Source organism: Podarcis filfolensis (genome assembly GCF_964270895.1).
Source record: "Podarcis filfolensis genome assembly, chromosome: 1".
In the NCBI taxonomy this organism is placed as follows: Eukaryota; Metazoa; Chordata; class Lepidosauria; order Squamata; family Lacertidae; genus Podarcis; species Podarcis filfolensis.
This window is the reverse complement of record NC_139604.1, coordinates 34,013,783-34,032,877: the sequence shown is the minus strand read 5'-3', so window position 1 is coordinate 34,032,877 and position 19,095 is coordinate 34,013,783. Positions and strand designations below refer to the sequence as shown.

The following is a 19,095-nucleotide window of genomic DNA, read 5'->3' as shown; positions in this document are numbered from 1 at the left end:
ATGCACTGTGCAGTTGCAAAAGTGTCACAGGTCCCCAATGGATAGTGTGATGCATTGAGCGGCAAGCAACACTTTACCTTACTGCACTTTGTGATCTTATTAGTATCTTCCCTTGATTCATTGGAAATACGTAGTCTCCAATTAAGTCTTCTTTAAAGTGGCAAGCGGCCAGCAAATCTATTTCTTTTCCATACCACTCCATTGCTTTATCAATCCTTTTTTTGGCAGGATCGTTTTTCTGTTTCATTTTTGGTAATTCCTTGAAGGCTGTATGAGCATGCTTTCCTTCTCTTGCAGTGCATGGTGTGCACATCTGAAAATATTTTGCGTGTCCATCTCTTTCTAATAATTTCTTCTTAAGTCAAGCACCAGGACTGAACAAAGGAGACTGTACAGCAATTGAATTCATTATATGGGAAGAAACAATCCAACTTAGCAGGCTTCACGCAGGGTGAGCCCCTTTCTTGCTTGCAGTCATATGCCTTGAGCCTCTTTTTGGTGGAGGATCTCATAATTTGATAGAAGAATATGGAATAGCAGTTATAATGCAGCCTCATTAAGCTTTCCATAGCTATTTCCCTAATACTGGAAGGAAGCATTCAAAAAGCAACAGTACCAATGTTGTACTTGAGACCACCACAGAAACCTCAGAACTAAGGCTGTTTTCATCCACTCCCAACTGTTGTCTGCCAATCTGAGGGGCTCTGCAACTCTCTATAACTTTTATGCATTAGCTAAATTGAGTTATCTCTGGGAGAAAATATGACACAACAGCTAAAATGAGGTTCATTTAATTTTCTACATGAAGCATTGACTCCACATTTACCAATGAGCAAGCAATATTACACGTCCCCAGAGGTTAAAGAAGAAGCAACCAATTTGACCAATTTGTAAAGCTGTCTCTTGTGCATAAAGGCCCGGAGCCATATCTGCCCACAGATTAAGTTTTCCCAGGATGCAACAATATTTTGCTTGTTTTGAGTAATCTTTGAATAATCTGAAGATTGTGAAACAATATACCCAATAAAATGTGACTTTAGCTCCGCTTTCCCTCTTGCTCTGCCTATTATACAATCAAATGATTCTTATTTATAGCAAAAGTGTCACTCACCGTGCGAGCCAAAACAGCTGCTGTAGTTGTCACAAAAGGTTTCCAATACTCAAAATTGTTTAGCAGCGTCAACAACAACAAGGCAGCTGCTACAGTCCCCATTACACAGCAGATTCGTTTTATCTCGTGAGCTCATCCCACATTTACTAGGGAGTCTCATTCTAATTGCCAGAAGAGTCCAATGACTTAGTAGAGCTGGCAAGAACGTGCTGCCCCACAATGTGAACCAATTTCTCCCAAATGAGCTAAAACTGATAGCTTGGAAACAGGCTAAATTGAAGCCACTATCGTTTTAGACATCAGCTTTTGATTTCTCCTGCAAGCTCCTTTTCACCAGCTTTCGGTACTATAAAAACTGAGAATCGACAAAGACTTTTTCTTTGGAAAGATCAGTTTAATATAACTGTCAATGAAACACACGTCTTGTTATACTTTGCAGACAGCGTTATATTCAGGGCATGAAGCCAGTTCAGAGTGGTTTTGGTGAACAAAGATATTGATTCAATATGGACAAACAAGAGGTCCAAGAGATAATGAGAATCAGCCAATTAGAGGGCAGAAATGCTGAGAACATGTGGGTTCTGAAAACGGACAGCATACACATGAATAGGTGTCTGTCAATCAGAACTTTTTCTGTGGTTTATTACTGTAGGCCATGGCATGAGTAAACCTTAACATGAAAAGCTAAACATTATGAACTTTTCTTGACCCTGGTACCAGTCTTATCTCAAATATGCATCTTCAGCTCCTAATACTTGTGTAAAGATCAGCAGATGCAAATCTAATCAACACCTCCTATGAAAAAATGCTGCACAGACCAATGGTAAGATACTTTAAAGAAAGGAAACAGTTTAGTCATTGCTCGCCAGGATTATATTCTTTCAACTTTCAACTAAGCAGAGTAAAAAAAATAGGAAATAAGCAGGAAACTCAGATTCAGATAATTTAACTCATCCATCCAGGCAAATGCTGGCCCATCCTGAACTGGATTTCGGAGGACTTGTCTAGTCCTACCAATTAAGACTGAGGTGATATGGAATAAATATAAAACCTTATACTTGCAAAGTACCGTCTTTTTTGCTCTATAAGACTCACTTTTTCCCTCCTAAAAAGTAAGGGGAAATGTGTGTGCGTCTTATGGAGCGAATGCAGGCTGCGCAGCTATCCCAGAAGCCAGAACAGCAAGAGGGATTGCTGCTTTCACCCTCTTGCTGTTCTGGCTTCTGAGATTCAGAATATTTTTTTTCTTGTTTTCCTCCTCCAAAAACTAGGTGCGTCTTGTGGTCTGGTGCATCTTATAGAGCGAAAAATACGGTATTTGCTTTACCACTGAGCTGTTTTTGCACTCTCAAAATCCAGTGCATCTGATTAATGCAGCTTAACAATGCTATTGTTTTTAAAATCACCTATTTCAAGACAGGTGAAAATCCATTTGTTGAACTATGTTACGGCACAAAATCTTTTCCTCCCTATTAGAAGCATTGCAAACTACTTTTGAAGCAGCATTTAGTAATTTCAAGATTCATCATCTAAAAATAAATTGAACCAGTCAGAAAGGAGGTGTTACACCCCCAAAACATCTAACATTTTGACGACATATTCTTATGTATATTGCTTCATATTTCCTTCACCTAAGGAAACTAACATGACCTACTAAAACAAGCCACATATTACTGCCCCTTGAGTGCTTGACAATTTTTTTGTAGTCACCACCTGTGGGCAGCAATAAAAACAAACAAACAAACAACGCTTGAGTCCCCTGAAGGTCACAATATGGACTGGTGGACTACACTTGATTAGTGTCACAAATTGTGCTGACTAGTTTTTACAGGATAAGAGAGCAGCAGTCTTACAATGCCTTTGTAATAATCTGTTTATTTACAAATGTACACACTGAGTAGGCAATACATAGGCACAGAAGGAAGCATGCTGGCAGGGCTAGTAAAAAAAAAAAAAAGTATTGAACTTAATGCCAAAAACCAGTTCTACCACCAGCCAAAATCTAGAAACTGCTTTTTCCGCTTACCTTGGATATATTCTTCAATCCAGTTGTATGCCCCTATGATTCTACTGGTTGACATAAACCTGGGTACATTCCAAGGTAGCATCAGACAAAGAGTACTCAAGCTGTCCATTAAGGAAATACCTATGGTTCACCTCAATCACATGCTCTGCAAAAATCACAGAGCATGCTATCTTTTCACTCTGCAAAATAGAACAGCAGGTAGGACCATATAATTTTTACACTTGATCTTGGCAATCACAGACACACTCACAAAATGGTGTACACTTTTTCCTGCACACTAGTAGAAAACGTTGTGTGTGCTAAGCAGCCCTTAATCCATTGGTGTTAGTGTTATGGGTAACTTGACTTATAAAGACAGAATGCCATCCAGAGCTCTCCAGCTAAGTTCCCGAGCAATAGCAGTAATTTCAGTTTTAAATTCATGCACATACATAGGCGTTGTTGTTGTTTTCCTCTAAAAAGCTTATTTTGGACAAAATATACACAAACATGAAAATGGGCTTCTGCTTTACATATAACCACAAAGAATGGATGGGTAACTTCATACCCTTATCCCAAAATAAGAGTGACTAAGTGAGGGCTCTATGTTAAGCTCTTTCCTAAGCTCTCCCAGGGTGTCTGAGTGGCAGGAGGCAAGGTATCTACCCACTACTGCTAATGCCAATCCATGAAATACTTACAAGTTGTGCGAAAAGCTTTTCCTGTACGTTGTTAACGCAGAGGGTCAGCCAACCAATCTAAGATAGGCACTGCCAATGTGTTTCTAAGTGTTTTGCTTCCCTGGAGACTCTGGTACGCACTAAGACTTTCCTAAAAGTTTATATTGCCCTGCAACCTTCCTTTTCATTTAATGTGTTTGCTCTGCTAGTAAAGGAATCAATTCTCAAACTTAAAAAAAACACACACGACAGAAGCTATATTAACAGGAGGGAAAGCTTATATTGTTCAGGAAACACATTACTCTCATACAGATATTGTGATCACAGAAGTATGGGGTACTTAATATGTAAATTTAATTTGGTAACATGGATATATTCCCAATGTTAATGCATTTTAGTTAAGTCTTGCAAAGGACAGTTTTGCTAAAACAAAGAATTTTAAATATGTTCCAATCATGCATTTGCAGATAAAATAAAATGTCTTGGCTAGGATTCTGAGAACCATGCAACTAGCCCCAAGGGGCTTCAGACTTTTTTCCTTCAAGCAGCTGCGTCTTTCATCTCATTGTTAACTGCTTTTGACATGTGACAGGGCATTGGGGGCGGCGGTTAAAAATGTTCAAAGAAAAGTAAAAGATTCCACTGGGCTATCACATGGTCCTTAATTCAACTAAGTAACTTTTTGCGTGCTCTGGTCAATGGGGTAACAAAGAGTCGGACACAACTAAACAACAACAATAGAATGCAATTGCTCCTCTTGTAAAACACTGATGCACCACCCGCTTAATGGCACTGATACTGCGTGTGTGTGTTTTGTAAGAATTTAATTGTAAAAAGCATTTGGGGATATAGTAGAAACCAGCCAACCCACAGCATACAAACCTAGTTTATTCATCCATCAGATTTCAAGAGCTAAGAGTAGTAATTTTGAGAAAATCTGACCCAATTTTGTCATTTAGGAGCAAATTGTACTTAATGATATTTTTTAAAAAAGGGAAAAAAAGTTTTCCAGTTTATCAGGTGCTAGTTATATATTTGCTTCTAAATAACACAAAAGCCTGATAAAAAGAATAGGCACAGTGTTCAGAACACTGAAATCATACTTCAAATCTTTCAGAAGAATTACCATCCTTTTAAACAGAAGCAGTATTTTTTTTTCTACATTATATGGCACCTCTTCAAATCACTGTCCCCACCACCATCAACCTTTACAATGTTGACTGCACATGGATTAAGAAGGAAAATAACAATTTATTCACACTGCTCAATACCCTGGGAGTTTTGCAACAGAGTCAGGTAAAGCTGTCAATTGTAGTTCGTATGGATTAAAGGATTCTTTCCGCAACCCAGAGAAGTGCTTCATAAGTACAATGCACTGCGCTTAGACTTCTGTTTCTTTAAGGGCCATCCCACTCCAATCAATATAGCAAAATACTTCAGATATTCCTAGAGAATTTCAAAAGCAGTTTGCTATACAAGATAGCGGTTTGCTACCAACATAGCTATCTGGATTTTAACCTCTGCCTCTTATAAAGTAATAATTGACTTGGCCCAGATGTAGTTAACTGAACAATTTATAGTCATGACTTTGCTCCCACTGAAATCAATGAGACTTAAATGCAACTCAGTCTGGATCAAACTCAGTGTCCCACTATCAGTTACAACAAATATACTTCACCTGAGAGGTGCTTCAAATGGGGGTGGCCCAATAAAAAAAACACAGGCATAAGTATGTTTTTAAACTATACTGCATATTCCAAGCTATTTTCTCAGCCAACTTCATAAAAATGTCAACTTTTAAACTTCCCTCAACCTTTTTCAATTTTATTTTATTGTTTAGTACAGCTAGATGCCAATATTAAGCCATATAAAACTTTATCAATAATAGACCACGTCATGTTTCTTTTTATGGTTATTTTTTAGATGCAAAATGTATATAAAACAATCTTAAAGAATTTTACCATCCCCAGTGGCATGAGAATAGCATACAGAATATGACGAAATACAAATGATGTGTCAGCAGTAACCCTTTTAGTACTATTTTTCACAGTCCAATTAAAAAACAGATTAGAGTACTTTCAATTCCAAACAGCCTGCTCTTATGGAGTCCAACTGGACTAAAAAGCCCGACATCCACATACTGTTGTGGATCTCAGCATCAAGAATGCTGACAAGAGTCAGTGCTATTTGCTGTTTCTGTACCGATTTCAATCAAACTTAACATGAGGTATAAGTATACAAAGTGTACAGTACACATACAGGGGGGGGAATTGCACTTTCTGAAACACAGCCGAGTAAGTTTCAATACTGGAAGTCAATACCTGTGCCACTGATTTTCTTTTCTGATTTGCTGGAATAATAAAGTCAACATTTTCAACTGGATGAATTAGACTGGAATAATAAAATGTAAAAGTTAAAATTCCTCCTTTTCTTTCTCAATCCACACATTATTTATTAAACAGTTTCAAGTGATTTCACTTTAAAGATAAGGTCAGCTGTAGTATTTGAACTCCACCCAGAGGAAGCATCTGGAAAGCCAAGTTTGAACTTCAAAATATTTTCTTTCCGTCGGAGGTGGCTTTAGTGTGTTAAGTAGCAAATAAAGTAGCAAATGAAGTTTTGATTTTATAAATACACATAAGCCATTAATTCACAGCTGTCAAGATGACCAAACGTCCAGCACTTTTTTTGGTACAATGTCTGTGCAGAATAAAAATCATCTGATCTTAAGTCTTGACATCATCCATTCCAGTCCTTGGCACAATCTGCAAATGAAACATTTAAATTCAGAAAAAAGTGGTTACTTCCTTGTTTATATATACATACATAATCTATGTATGAGAAACTTCAACCTCTGGCCATTCATATATCACCTTAATAGGTAGCTTCAAAGGCCACTGTCAGCCAGCACCAAAATATTAACTGCAATATGGGAATAACAATAAACTCGTTGTACCATGAAAGTTTGTTGCAATGATTTATCAACTAGTAACTGGCGAAGACTTTTTAAAAAAATGAACTGTTTTTAAAATTTTGTCCATGGGCATAAAAAGATTATCAATATAGGTGGTGACCATTTTGCCCTGCCCCGCCCCCATTCTGTCCTCTTCTGGGTCCAAAAGACCGTCATGCATAATTTGGACATACACAAAATGGTTGCTGCCTGTACATGGGTTTGTGGACAGTTGGGCTAGTGAAATGCTTCAAGGGCTAGAAACTTTTGCATTATCCTTTGGAAGGCTAAATTATTACTACAATTAAAATATATGGAGTGTTGTTAATTGATGCCAGCTCCATTTGTTTATCCACTGGTACACACAAGTGCAAAGAAGAGATACTTCATCTAACTGAAACACCTGTTTTCCCTACTATTGTATGTGCCATTTCTGTGCTTTTAACGAATTACAAAAGCTCTTTTTTTATATTCCACCAAAAGCTATCATTTACCTGTTTTCCATTGTATCCTTAACAGTTACATAAAAGATAGAATTTTGGTGAGCCCAGAATTCTTCCATCTACACAACTGCTAAAAACAAGGGAGCCATAAAGGCTAACTCCCCTTTGCTTCATATTTCCCATCATTTACCTCTCCCCTCAACAGTTCATTATGCTTTAAGGACGAATTCTTCAAGACTTTACTTCCTACCTATACAAATAGAAAAACCATGGAAAGGTGAATATATGATATATGATAATAATATATGAATAAAATATATTTGGGTAGATTCCTTACTTTTTAGCTCTGTAAAAGGAAAGTATTAACTGGTGAAATGTTATCATATGGAGACAGTGGGAATAAATTTACCTAACTGGTTTACTAAGTATTGCCCTTGATTAGTTGCATGTACCAGATCTGTTCAGAAAAGTATCGATGAACCAAAGACTTCTTACCCTTCGCCAGTAAGAGCACAGCATGCCTGGATGTGCCACTGGTGATCTTTAACTGAGGTTAGCTTCAGAAACTGAGAAATTTCAGCTACTGTCATGCAGTCTTTAACATCCTGTTTGTTAGCAAAGATGAGCAAACCTGCTTTTTTCAAGTCCTAGAGAGGAAAAAAAAGAAAATGTCTCCAGTTTGTTTCCCCATTATTCAACATGATAAGCCAGCATGATAAGTAACACCTGCTTTTTTAAAATGTAAAGCCACACTACGGTAGTCCCATGCAACCTAATGGTGTAGAGGCCAACCCAAATAAAGGTGACCTTCCAGCAATTCTAAGAAAGGGGGAACTGATAACTCTATCTTAGAAAAGAATAAGCTTCCACTGTGCCTAGAAGGAACTAGGTTCACTGTTTTGGGGAAAGCTTTGAGGTTTCCTGAAACTGCAGTGCAGTATTTGGCTGGGGTAGGGTAGATCCCAAACTGGTCTGTATAGTTTCAGGGCATACTTACCAGAACACTGGCTTATTTACCACCACACCACCCCAAATCCCACATTTTGATGACACCATCTGTGGCAGGCTTTCTGTTCACCTCCAGTACATTAAAAACTAAAACCAAGGTCCACAGAGCAAGAGATCTGACTGCCACTATGTTTCTCCACTCCCTGCCTATGTTCCCAGGAGGTGCTAGATGTGAAGAAACATAGCAGCAACCAAGAGTTCTTGCTTGCAAGCACTATAGCTTTAAATGCTGGGGCATGATTAGGAAGCTGGCCTATCACTGCGATCACAGGCATCAGGTTTTGCAGGTTTGAAAGAGAAACAATGAGGAAGCTGCTAGAATGAGCAAAAACAGGTGTACAGCGGTACCTTGTTTTGAGTCCGGGATCCATTCCAAAGCTCTGGACGCTCGATGAAAAGGACGCTCGACAAAGTGTCGCTCTGCGCACACACACGGAGTAGTTCGCGCTTCTGCGCATGCACGAGCAGCAAACCCAGAAGTAACCCGTTCCGGTACTTCTGGGTTTGCCGCGGACGTCCGCCGAAATGGACGCTGGACGGGGCGGACTTATACAGAGGTACCACTGTACTGATTTCCCCTATGTAGGTTTTTTCCAGGTTGTTTTCTCAGTCCTATGAACCTACTTTATTTTTAGTAAATACACAGAAATTAAGTTAAAGTGGACTTTTTTTTATCACAGTGTTCATTGATCCCTCTTTTTTAGTGTTAAAAGTCACAAGCGTAACTTTACAAAACATTTCTCCCTTCCAACACAGAATGGAGTAAAAGCTGGAGTGAAGAAAACCTAAATAAAGGTTTTATAGTAATATACTGTGCCACTTGTTTTATCATATGTCAACGCAATTAATATCCCATACACCTATTTCTGATGTTAGAGGGCTAAATTCAGCCCCCAGGCCTGAGGTTCCCTACTCCAATTCTCAAATGTAAAAGATCTAAATAAATTTAAAAGTGTGCTGGAAACATAGCCTTTCAGTATGTAAAGGGAGAATGAAGGCAGGCTATAGTGGTGCCATTCTGACTACTTGACAACTAATAAGGTTTTTATTTTATTTTTGAAAGGGGTTTGAGGCCAATAGCAGCTGTTCTCAAACTACACAGGACTTTTAACAATGATGTCAGTTTCACACAAAAGGCAGTATGGCGACTATAAATAGTCACATGTGAAAAGCTTTTGGCGGCCTCTTAAAAGTCTGAAGAAGAGGTGACAGCCCCAGAGATTTGTATCAAATCTAATAGCTCCTCAGCTATAAGAAAATGAACCATCTTGAGATAATTACATAAATGGAAGTCAGAAACAGAACTTTAGCATTAAGGCAGGGATTATTGCAGCATTTTTTTAAGCTAGATAAAAAATTCCCAGCACATACTCACCTCGTGTGCTAACATTTTATAGAGTTCTTCTTTAGTTACAGAAATTCTCTCTCTGTCTGTGCTATCCACAACAACTATCACAAACTAAAAGAAAAAGAAGCGTTATCGTTATTTAATTTAGTAGTCATTTCACAAAAATGTCTCAAAATGACTCGCGGCATATAAAAAAATTGATGTAATATAATTCAAACAAATTTAACATAAAAATCAGTAACTGCAAATTAAAAGTGATTACTAAATAAAGACTGTTCACATACATCCCAAGCCCACCCCAAAGTACAGAAAGATTAAGATCCTGAAAAGCTTTGTTATAAAAATTGTTGAGGTTTCCTCATTATGCACAGTCCTCATTATGCATAGTTAAAGCTATTAATATTACTGCAAAATAGTCAATGCTTTCTCTTATCTCTATAGCCCATATATATATATATATATATATATATATATATATATATATATATGATCTCTTAGTAACTTAAGGGCATGATACTGCCAATGCAAACCCTTTACTCTCCTCATTGAACTCAAGAAGACAAAGCATTAATTTTGGCTGAATTCTTCATTATATTATACAAATTCTTACTTCAGTGTTTGTATAGTATGTGTTCCATGAAGATCGAAGTGATTCTTGGCCTCCAATATCCCACATAAGAAAACGTGTATTATTAACAACAATCTCCTCTACATTGCTTCCAATGGTTGGAGAGGTATGCACTACTTCATTCATAGAACTGCAAAGGAAGGAGAAGAAAATGTAAGAATGATGTATGTTCTGCCTCGGTCTCCTTGGTCTAGATTTCTTTCTGTTCTGCAGTCTGATCTGCATTCAGCTGCAGTTATGCTTGTAGTTGCTTTGAGATCAAAACGTGACATAGCATATCCTAGGTACAGACCACACAATACCCCCAAGCAGCATTATTATCAAACTGCCAGTGCAAACTGCAAACACAACTCTGGTATGTTGCAGCTATGTCCAGGGTGCACTGAGTCACATGTCAAACTGCTCATGTGGGTGCAGCTTCAAGAAAATGTGGATTATATTTGCATTAAGCATATTTGGACTGTGTAAACTACAGACTCAGTGTATCCGTAAACAGTTACCACGTTACAAGGTCAGAAGAAGAAAATATGGCTATCACACTTAACTTGGCAGAAGACAATGTTGTTCACAATTCCAAACAAAACTGTTATTACTTTTAGGAGAAAACCTTTTAGGAATTTAATTTCAATAAGACACTTCACTAATTTATGAGTTTTCACTTGATTCAGCAACTTAATTTAAGAGGTTGGCATATCTCCAGAACCTCAGTATAGCTGATTTTTGGAGACATTCAAGGTAGCATGAAATACCATACAATTTAGAACTCCAAAATCCATAGTTTGTCAGTATTTATATTGGAATCCACTAAATTTCAAAATATAATTAGCAAGCTTTCAAGTTCCCTAATATACTTCATGGTGTGAGATATTAGAACAAAAACAGGTTATTGGCCAAGTGGGAAAGGATGTACAGAAGTACAAGAAGTAGGCTGGATGCTGTGGCATGGAAGCTGCATTTAGACTCAGTTACAAGATGGAAGTTGCAGACTGAATTAGTCTCTGCTAGGTGCTGAAGGTTATCAGTGTACAGCTAAGGCTCTTGCACAAAGCAGCAATAGCCGATACCCATTTTTAAAAAACAAAACCTGACTGTTGCCTAGACCTGTTTCATGCCGAAGTCCAAACTGAGATTCCTGGGTAGGCAGAATGAAAGATTTACATCATTTAAAATATGCACTGTCTTTCTAACAAGATTTTCTTTTGATTCCCTATACCTTTAACCAGCGCCAGAACCAAAACTGCCTAATTGCATAGCTTTTCTCTCAGAAAATGTGTTGGAGATATTCTACCATTGCCTTCTTGACATGCCTTTGATGCAGGGCATGCAATTCTCTTCTAAATATAGGAGCATTCAGGTATGCAATGCCACACCTATAAGCTGAAGTGATAGGAGCCAGTGAGAGCTGTACCACACAGCATTCTCCAAATCACGAAATCTGGCTCTGAATGATTATAATGGTAACCTCAAGTATTCCCCCTACCTCAATATTACATATGTGGTATTCAAGTTTAAAAGGTGTAGTTTCAGAGGGTTTTATCAGGTTTTTTGTCATTTGGGATCAGGAAGGCATTAGAAATCCCCCCACAGGAATCAATGGAAATAACTGATTTCTTACAATTTGTTACAATGTCTAACAATTTCCTGAGAGTGCATTGCGTTTGGATTGCGAGTTCTGTGGAATCTGGCTGACTACTGGCAGGTAACAAGCAAAGTTTGTCTAGTTCAGCATCCTGATCTGGAAAAGCAGTTTTAGTCACCTGTTCATATAACTTCATACTTACAACTGATAAAGAATGGTTGTTTTTCCTGCATTATCAAGGCCAACAATGATCACTTTGTGCTCTGGAGGGAGGGAAAAAAGAGAGCAAATGAGGAGCTAGTTATTTATTTAGATAATTTCTATATTGCATCACACTTCCAAAGGAAATTCAAGTTATTTACAGTGTATCTTTAAACATTAAGTATAACATTATAAAAGATCAAAATAAAACATTGTGAACGAAACTCAAAAAACACCTTCATTTAAAGGCAGCATGCAAACAATAAAGGAAAATATTGGGAGGAATTAGGAGATCTCTCCCATTTGTGCAAGCATTTCCACTTGCCTGGTGGATGATTTCCCCACTTCTCTCCCCCTCCCCGAGTTCTGGGGGTTCTCCCACCTGTCAAGAACCAATTGGAATGAGTGTAGGAGGAAGAGATAGGGTTAAGCCCTTCTGCTCTAGCAGAAATCTTTGTGCAGGCTTCCACTAGTGGGACCTGTTAGCTGACTGCTCCATTATATTAAACATAAAAAACATAAGGACAAATACCAATACAAAAATGCAATACAATTCCACATATTAAAGCATCGTTAGCAGCTAAACAAGGTAAGTGAGTTAGCCCCCCCCCCAACATCTCCCAGAGCACTCTCTCACATACTCTCAACCATTCTTACCAGCCATAACCGTAACACAGCTAATCCCCAACCAACCACTTGTCATTAAGCATACATCTGGCATTAAAAAAACACACTGGCAACATTAAATGTAAATATACAACCAGCTCACTCACTCACTCACTCACTCACTCACCTCTGCTTGGTAATACAGTGCCATACAAGCAATAACATGACTACTCCCTCCCCTTCTCCCAAGCAAGCAGGGCCTTACTGTATACTGGTACCAGTCTTTCATAGTATATTAAGTCTCTCACATAGGAGCCATCTCCTAAGGGCTGTAGGGGCTTCAGCCCCCACAATAAAATATTTGAGGGAACTGGGCACCCACAAAGTTGACTTGCATTCCCATTCAAATGGTGTACGTGCACTGCGTCATATGATTGATTATGCAGGGCGGGGCTTGCCTGGGCCCCTGCAATATTTTATTTGAGTTGGCACCCCGGTCTCTCATGCAGTATTCAACAACCTATACAAGTTACGGGAAGCTTCATGCCACATATCTCTATGTATACCACCACAATGTTTGTAATTGTTTTGTTGTTCAGGCACCTTGTAGATCTTAAAGCTGGAAAGGCAGGGCTTCAGTAAATAAATAATCATTGTGTGCCAACTTCCTTTTCAGAATAACTACTTTATTTATCATACAAAAACAAGCAATAAGCTTCCCATACTTGCTAAAGGACTTGTTCTGCACCAGGCAGGTTTTCAAATAATAATAATAATAATAATAATAATAATTTATTTATACCCCGCCCATCTGGCTGAGTTTCCCCAGCCACTCTGGGCAGCTCAGTTTCTTCTTCCTGCTTTTCAAAAGGGTAATGCCAAGCATTTTTCTTTAACATGCAGCAGAGGCAAGCCACCAGATAGGACATGAGGGCTTTAGTGGAAATTTTATGGGATAGTGGCTTAGATACATGCAAACCAGGCCAATTTTTACTTCAACATAACATAAACCACACTGATGCACTTAAGGCAAGTTGGGGAAATGGGAGAAAATGTTATAGAAGGGCAAGCTAAGTATTTTTAAATCAATAGTGTGGGGTTTTGCAGAATGTTTCTAGCAATAGGGAATATTAAACTCTACTGCACAACAGCACAATATTGTTAAAAAAAATCATAGGCAACTCTCCTGAATCCCACCAAAACATTAGTATCTATACTGAAGTTTGAGAATTATATTGTATTGCTGGCAGGATGAATGATGAAGAAGCACTTGGAACAAAAGATCTGCAGCATGACAAAGAAGGGGGGGGGTCTTAAGTGCCTACACTAATTGATTAGCAACTAGAGTGAGTTATTTATTTCTTTTGGCAATCTAAGGTTTCTAGTAAGGTTGCATGATTTAATCAGTAGCTAAATCAACGAAATAATTAGATTAAAATTTTCTGCAACTGATTTAATTGTGGATTGGGCTAAGCCTAAAGGAATGTTTGCTTACTTTTTATAGCTGTCTTGGTTTTTGAGATATTACTTTTCTCGGTTTTTACCTTCAGAAAGCCCTTTCCACATTAACATCTGCCAAGGAGGCTCATGTATCTACCACAAAATACTGAAAAGATGTTTTAGGGCAGGCTTCCTCAAACTCGGCCCTCTAGATGTTTTTGGCCTACAACTCCCATGATCCCTAGCTAGCAGGACCAGTGGTCAGGGATGATGGGAACTGTCAGGGAACTGCCATCGGAACAGGGGCGGGAAACAGAGGGGCAGTTGTGTTACAGGGAGCCTCTGAAAATCTTGCGAAGCGGTTCCTCTTCTGGTGATGAGGAAAGCCCCACCTCCAGTGAAGAAGAGGTGAAAGGACCAGAGGATGGTGGTGGGAGCCTCAGCACCGCTCCTGGCCAAGCCGGCCAGGAGGGAAGCACGCCCCTTCCGTCGCCTACCCTGCGCAGAAGTCTAAAGCGCAAAGAGGGAAGGAAAAGGCTGGGCGTAACGAGACCAAGCCTGTGGTATTTCAGCTTCATGCCACATGAATTGAGAGAACACACACACACCCCTACAAGCTGTGGGGGGAAATCAGTAGCAGGCATTCTGTCTTTTAGAGAACGTTCCCTGCCATGGAAGAGTTCACTATTTGAAAGTCAAAAAATTACTATATTGGGAGGGAGAGAGAACAGACTCAATATTCCTTCCTTTCAAGCAGTGGTAACGGTGTCCTCAAAAAACTATCTTTATTGGGGATTTGATAATGTGCAAATATATTCAAATTTAACTGAAGAACTGTTTAAATGAAAGTATAAATAAAAGTCTTTGATGGTAAGCCCTAGTCCCCAGTTAATTTTAAAAGCTCTTTGAAAGCAGCCAGAGGCCCTTGTATTTGAAGCAACACTGAAATTACATCAGCTTTTTGTAAAGTAAGCAATTTTGGACTTTTCCAATCAGGCCACAGTAAGTTCTTCTGCTTTCTGACAGATCAGTTAAGACTAGACAGAGCTACATAACATAGAAAGTTGTTTTACTGAGTGCTCCATTTTATATACAATAACCCCAGTGCAGCAAGGAACAATCATCATGCATAGAAATTGATTTCCACACACCAGAAATCACCAATCTTGTGTATATGAAGATACAGCATTGGGTGGGGGTTGGGAACAGCTCCTTGCAGTTTCACTAACAGTACTTGTAAGAACTATGGAAATACCTGAAAACATCAAATGGTTGTTTGCATTCTGCTGCAGAAAGGGACCCTCCACTCCCCACCCCTCCTCCATTATTATTAAATGTTATTTCCCGACCTTCACCAGCAGATTCCAGGGTAGATTCAATCAAGAAACCTCCATCTCCCCAGCACACAAAGATAGCGAACTGATAAGGTCAGTGGGGCAAAGGTTTTGCAAGAATGTCCATTCATGCATCAATAGAGAAGTGCAAGCAAGCCTGGAAAAACCCCAGGTATATTGACAATATTTTTACCATATCTTTGATACTTAAGGTTACATTGGCCTGGTTGGCATACTATGCTTAAGTTTTAGGGGCACTCATGCTTCATGTTCACACTGTCAAAGCATTGCATACTTTACATCTAAGCTCACGTGCACCTTTAATCTTCTCAATTTGGGAAAAGAAACTTAAAAATGCAAAGCCCTACAAACAAAGTTGAATGGAAAGTTACTTATACTGTATCTTAACACTAATTTACCGAGTTCATAGTTGAATTCTGTCTATTTACTATTGCATTTTGTAAACAGAACAATAACTATAGTTCAATTAGTACACACCAGCTAGCTATTTTGTTACACTTAAAAGCAATCATACTAGTTACTGTATGACCTACAGGAAATGTGCTAATAACCACAAGAAACGGTAGCTACACTTGTCTCAAATGACCACCTTTCTCCCAAGGCAAGGAAGTAATGGCTCATGTAGCGACACAGGAGTCTTTATTAATCATTCAGCTCTTTATCTGCAAATTCTAACTTACCTTCCTAGGTTTGAAAATATATATAGTCTGAACTTGTTTCAGACTTAGCAAGAAAATGTACAGAGCTGAATGATTAATAAAGAATCCTATGTCCAGGTTGGATTATAGTAATGTGTTCAACACAGTGTTCAAAAATCCTATTGCTCTGGGCGCATTTTGCAACAGGAAATTTCATTAGTGTAAGCAGTACCTGAGCTCTGGGCACAGTACTGCGCCTAAGATTTCAGATTAAAACTGCACAGTGGAAGGAAAGGAGGACCCTTTCCTGCCTCCCTACTTCCAGTCACTCTCTAATGACTGAAGAAGAGACCTTTTTAAGAATATTAGGGGGGTGGGCTGGGGAAGCATGGCTTTGGGTTTTTTTGCAGATGAGGACTAGACCATGTGAAAAATGAACACAAGATTTTAGCTGCAGTTCATTCATTTTCAGCTTTGTATTATTGTTATTTAAAAAGCATGCCTAGACATTCCATTGTTGCACCCATAACCTAAGTTTAAGGTGCCATTTATCTCCTAGCTTTCATATCTCAGTTTCTAGCAGAGGTTTAACAGTATGTGTCTTTCCTCTACAGTGCATTGATTTCAATGACAGGTGAAGAGCTTACCAACAAGTATAACCTTGTCCAGTGGTAAGAGACATAATTAATTAGTATTTTAAAATAGGTTTGTTGTCACTGTACACATATATAGTCCTTGCAGCTCAGGTATACCTACTGACAGGGAATTGCTCCATAAGTGTCTAAGTCACAACAGCTTAAACAAAACCCTTACATTGTATGGCTTATAGCTTTGGTCTAAGATGTGGTGCTGTCTTTGCACTGGTATGCAGGTAAAATGGAACTCTTAGCTGCCTAACTCCTCCACACAGCCTATTATCATCTCAGTTCCCTTACAGATTTTCCATTATTGATGAAGGGGAAACAAGACAACCAACTCTTCAGCTCTCAAAGATGGTTTCAGGTGGCACCTGCTCAGAAAGCAGAGCTCAAAGCCTATAAAGAGACAGTGTGACATGCCCCTTTCTCAGAACACAAAGGATGAAAACATAAGCCTAAAGCTGAATCCATATCATATATTTAAAGAACATTTATCTCAAAGATTTCTGAGAACTGTAACTTGTTGAGGGTGCTAGGAACTGTAGCTGTGTGAAAGGTAAACTACAGTGCCCAGGATTTTTTGTGTTGAAATGTGTGTTAAATATACAGTGTGCATGCAGCCTACCTTCCATCACTGTTGCCACTGGAAAGTATTACTTCTTGGGACCTCTCTTGCCCTGCAGGCTCTCCTTCCAGCCAGAGAATCTCCACAAGCTCATCAAGTATTTATCATTATTATGATTGTTTATTGTATTTATATACCGCCCTATACCCAGAGGTCTCAGGGCAATTCACAAGAGTGGCTGGGAAAACTCAGCCAGATGGGCAGGGTATGAATAATACATAATTATTATTATAAAATCAAAATATAAAATCACAAAATACATAATGAAAAATAAGAACAACAACCCAATAACGAGGTTCTCAAAAGAGTTATGCATTTGGCAAGCACTGAAAAATATAAGGTGGTACAACACTGCACAATCAATAACAGAAAATTAACTGCAGACTTCTCAGTTCTGAGCAATACTTAATTCTCCCTCAATCAAAGGCACCACAAGAACACAATCAGCTGTAAGCCAGCTTCTCACTAGAAGCCCAATCTAATCTCCCCAATTTCCCACCATTAGGGTCAATGCCACCAGCTGTTTAAAAAACAATCATTACCCTCCTACAACACATGCTGCTAAGTCGTTCTTCCCACCTTCCTTTCACCGCACATACTAGTCAGACGCGCTCCCCTTGCTGCATTTCTCTGAACCCATCGCCACTCAACGGCTAATTCTAGTATTTTTTACAGCACTGTTCAAAACACTTCACTTGCATTCTCAGTATCTTTTTCCCCTCTTCCACAGCTGCCCTTTGAGGCGAGACCCAGCACTGCCCTTTTCCCTACATTCACACAAGCGAGAGCGGCTCCCATACACACAGGAAAATAGTTCTTTCCACAACCCGAACCAGGAGAAAGCAGAAGCCTTTTTTCGCCTTGCCCGCCCCCCCCCGGGAACGATTGTATTCAGCTGCTGGGTGAGTTGTGCCCGCACTTTGATCCCACCTAAGGGAAAGGTGACCATAACAGATGCTCAGCCCTGCGGGGGGGGGAGGGGCGCCTCCAAAGCTGCTGCCTCAGGTGCCTTCGGGGCTCCCCCTTTGCCCCCCCCCCCGACTCCTCGCTCTCTTGACCTCGGGCGCCACCAGGAAGGCAGAAGCGGCGCCTCACAACCCGAAGCCCGCCCGCCTGCCGTCGGCCTCCCTCGGCTACGCGACGAGCAGCAGCAGCAGCAGCTCCGCATGGACTCGGGAGAAGCCGGAGCCCGAGCCTGCCTTTCTCCCTCACCTTGGTGGTTGAACAGCCTCCATATCCGAGCGAAGAGGATTCCCATGCTCAGGCGGCGGGAGCTTCGGCCGCCCCCCGGGGCAGCTCCGCACCGGCTCACTTCTTGTTCCCCGCCCGGCCTCGGCCTCCCCCCGCGCTCAGTCCCTGGCCACAGCCCAGCTGCGGGGAGTGAGGAGGAGCGGAGCGGCAGCAGGAGCAGCAGGAAGGTGGTGGTAGTAGTAGTGGCGGCGGTGGCGGTGCAGGCCCCGCGCCTCGGAGACGGTCGCCCGCAGCAACGCCGCCGCCGCGCGCCCCTCGCCGCTCCTCGCGGACATTGCCGCCGGCCTCGCCGCAACTACTTCTCTCCTCTCCACCCCTCCTTCTCGAGCTTCGCTTTTTTTTTCGTAGGCCTCGCCGCTCTGAGGGGAACGGATGGTGTTTGGGCACCGCCGGACACCGTCCGAGGGAAACTGAGAGAGCGCTCCCGTCCGTCAGCCAGCGTCCGTGCGTGCGCGCTCCCGCTCCTACCGCAAAGCGCCGCTTTTCCAGCCGAGCAGGCAGGATGATGCGACGGCGCCAGGGGGCGGGGCGTAGCATAGAGCGGGCGGGGTTTGCAGCGTGAGGGCGGGGTCGACCCAAGTGGGCG

At 40.4% G+C, this 19,095-nt stretch overlaps 1 protein-coding gene across 1 annotated transcript; it reads right to left on the bottom strand.

The window, feature by feature from the left end:
• Window positions 1-2,966: 2,966 nt before the first annotated feature.
• Window positions 2,967-19,045, bottom strand: ARL5A (ARF like GTPase 5A). The gene is made up of 6 exons (XM_083579831.1): window positions 18,471-19,045; window positions 11,958-12,018; window positions 10,159-10,306; window positions 9,576-9,659; window positions 7,688-7,839; window positions 2,967-6,561 (listed from the first exon to the last, which is right to left on the bottom strand). Exons 1-6 carry the CDS (start codon window positions 18,514-18,516, stop codon window positions 6,513-6,515), a joined length of 540 nt encoding a protein of 179 aa, XP_083435957.1. The 5' UTR covers window positions 18,517-19,045; the 3' UTR covers window positions 2,967-6,512.
• Window positions 19,046-19,095: the final 50 nt, after the last annotated feature.

What these genes read in the sequence shown, in the direction of transcription:
- ARL5A (XM_083579831.1), bottom strand. Translation starts at nt 18,516, where the DNA reads ATGGGAATCCTCTTCGCTCGGATATGGAGGCTGTTCAACCACCAAG. An exon ending in ACAACCATTCTTTATCAGTT is followed by an intron (nt 10,307 to 11,957) that starts GTAAGTATGAAG and finishes CTTCCTTTGCAG; the next exon opens with TTCTATGAATGAAGTAGTGC. An exon ending in TGTGCTCTTACTGGCGAAGG is followed by an intron (nt 6,562 to 7,687) that starts GTAAGAAGTCTT and finishes TTTCATTTGCAG; the next exon opens with ATTGTGCCAAGGACTGGAAT.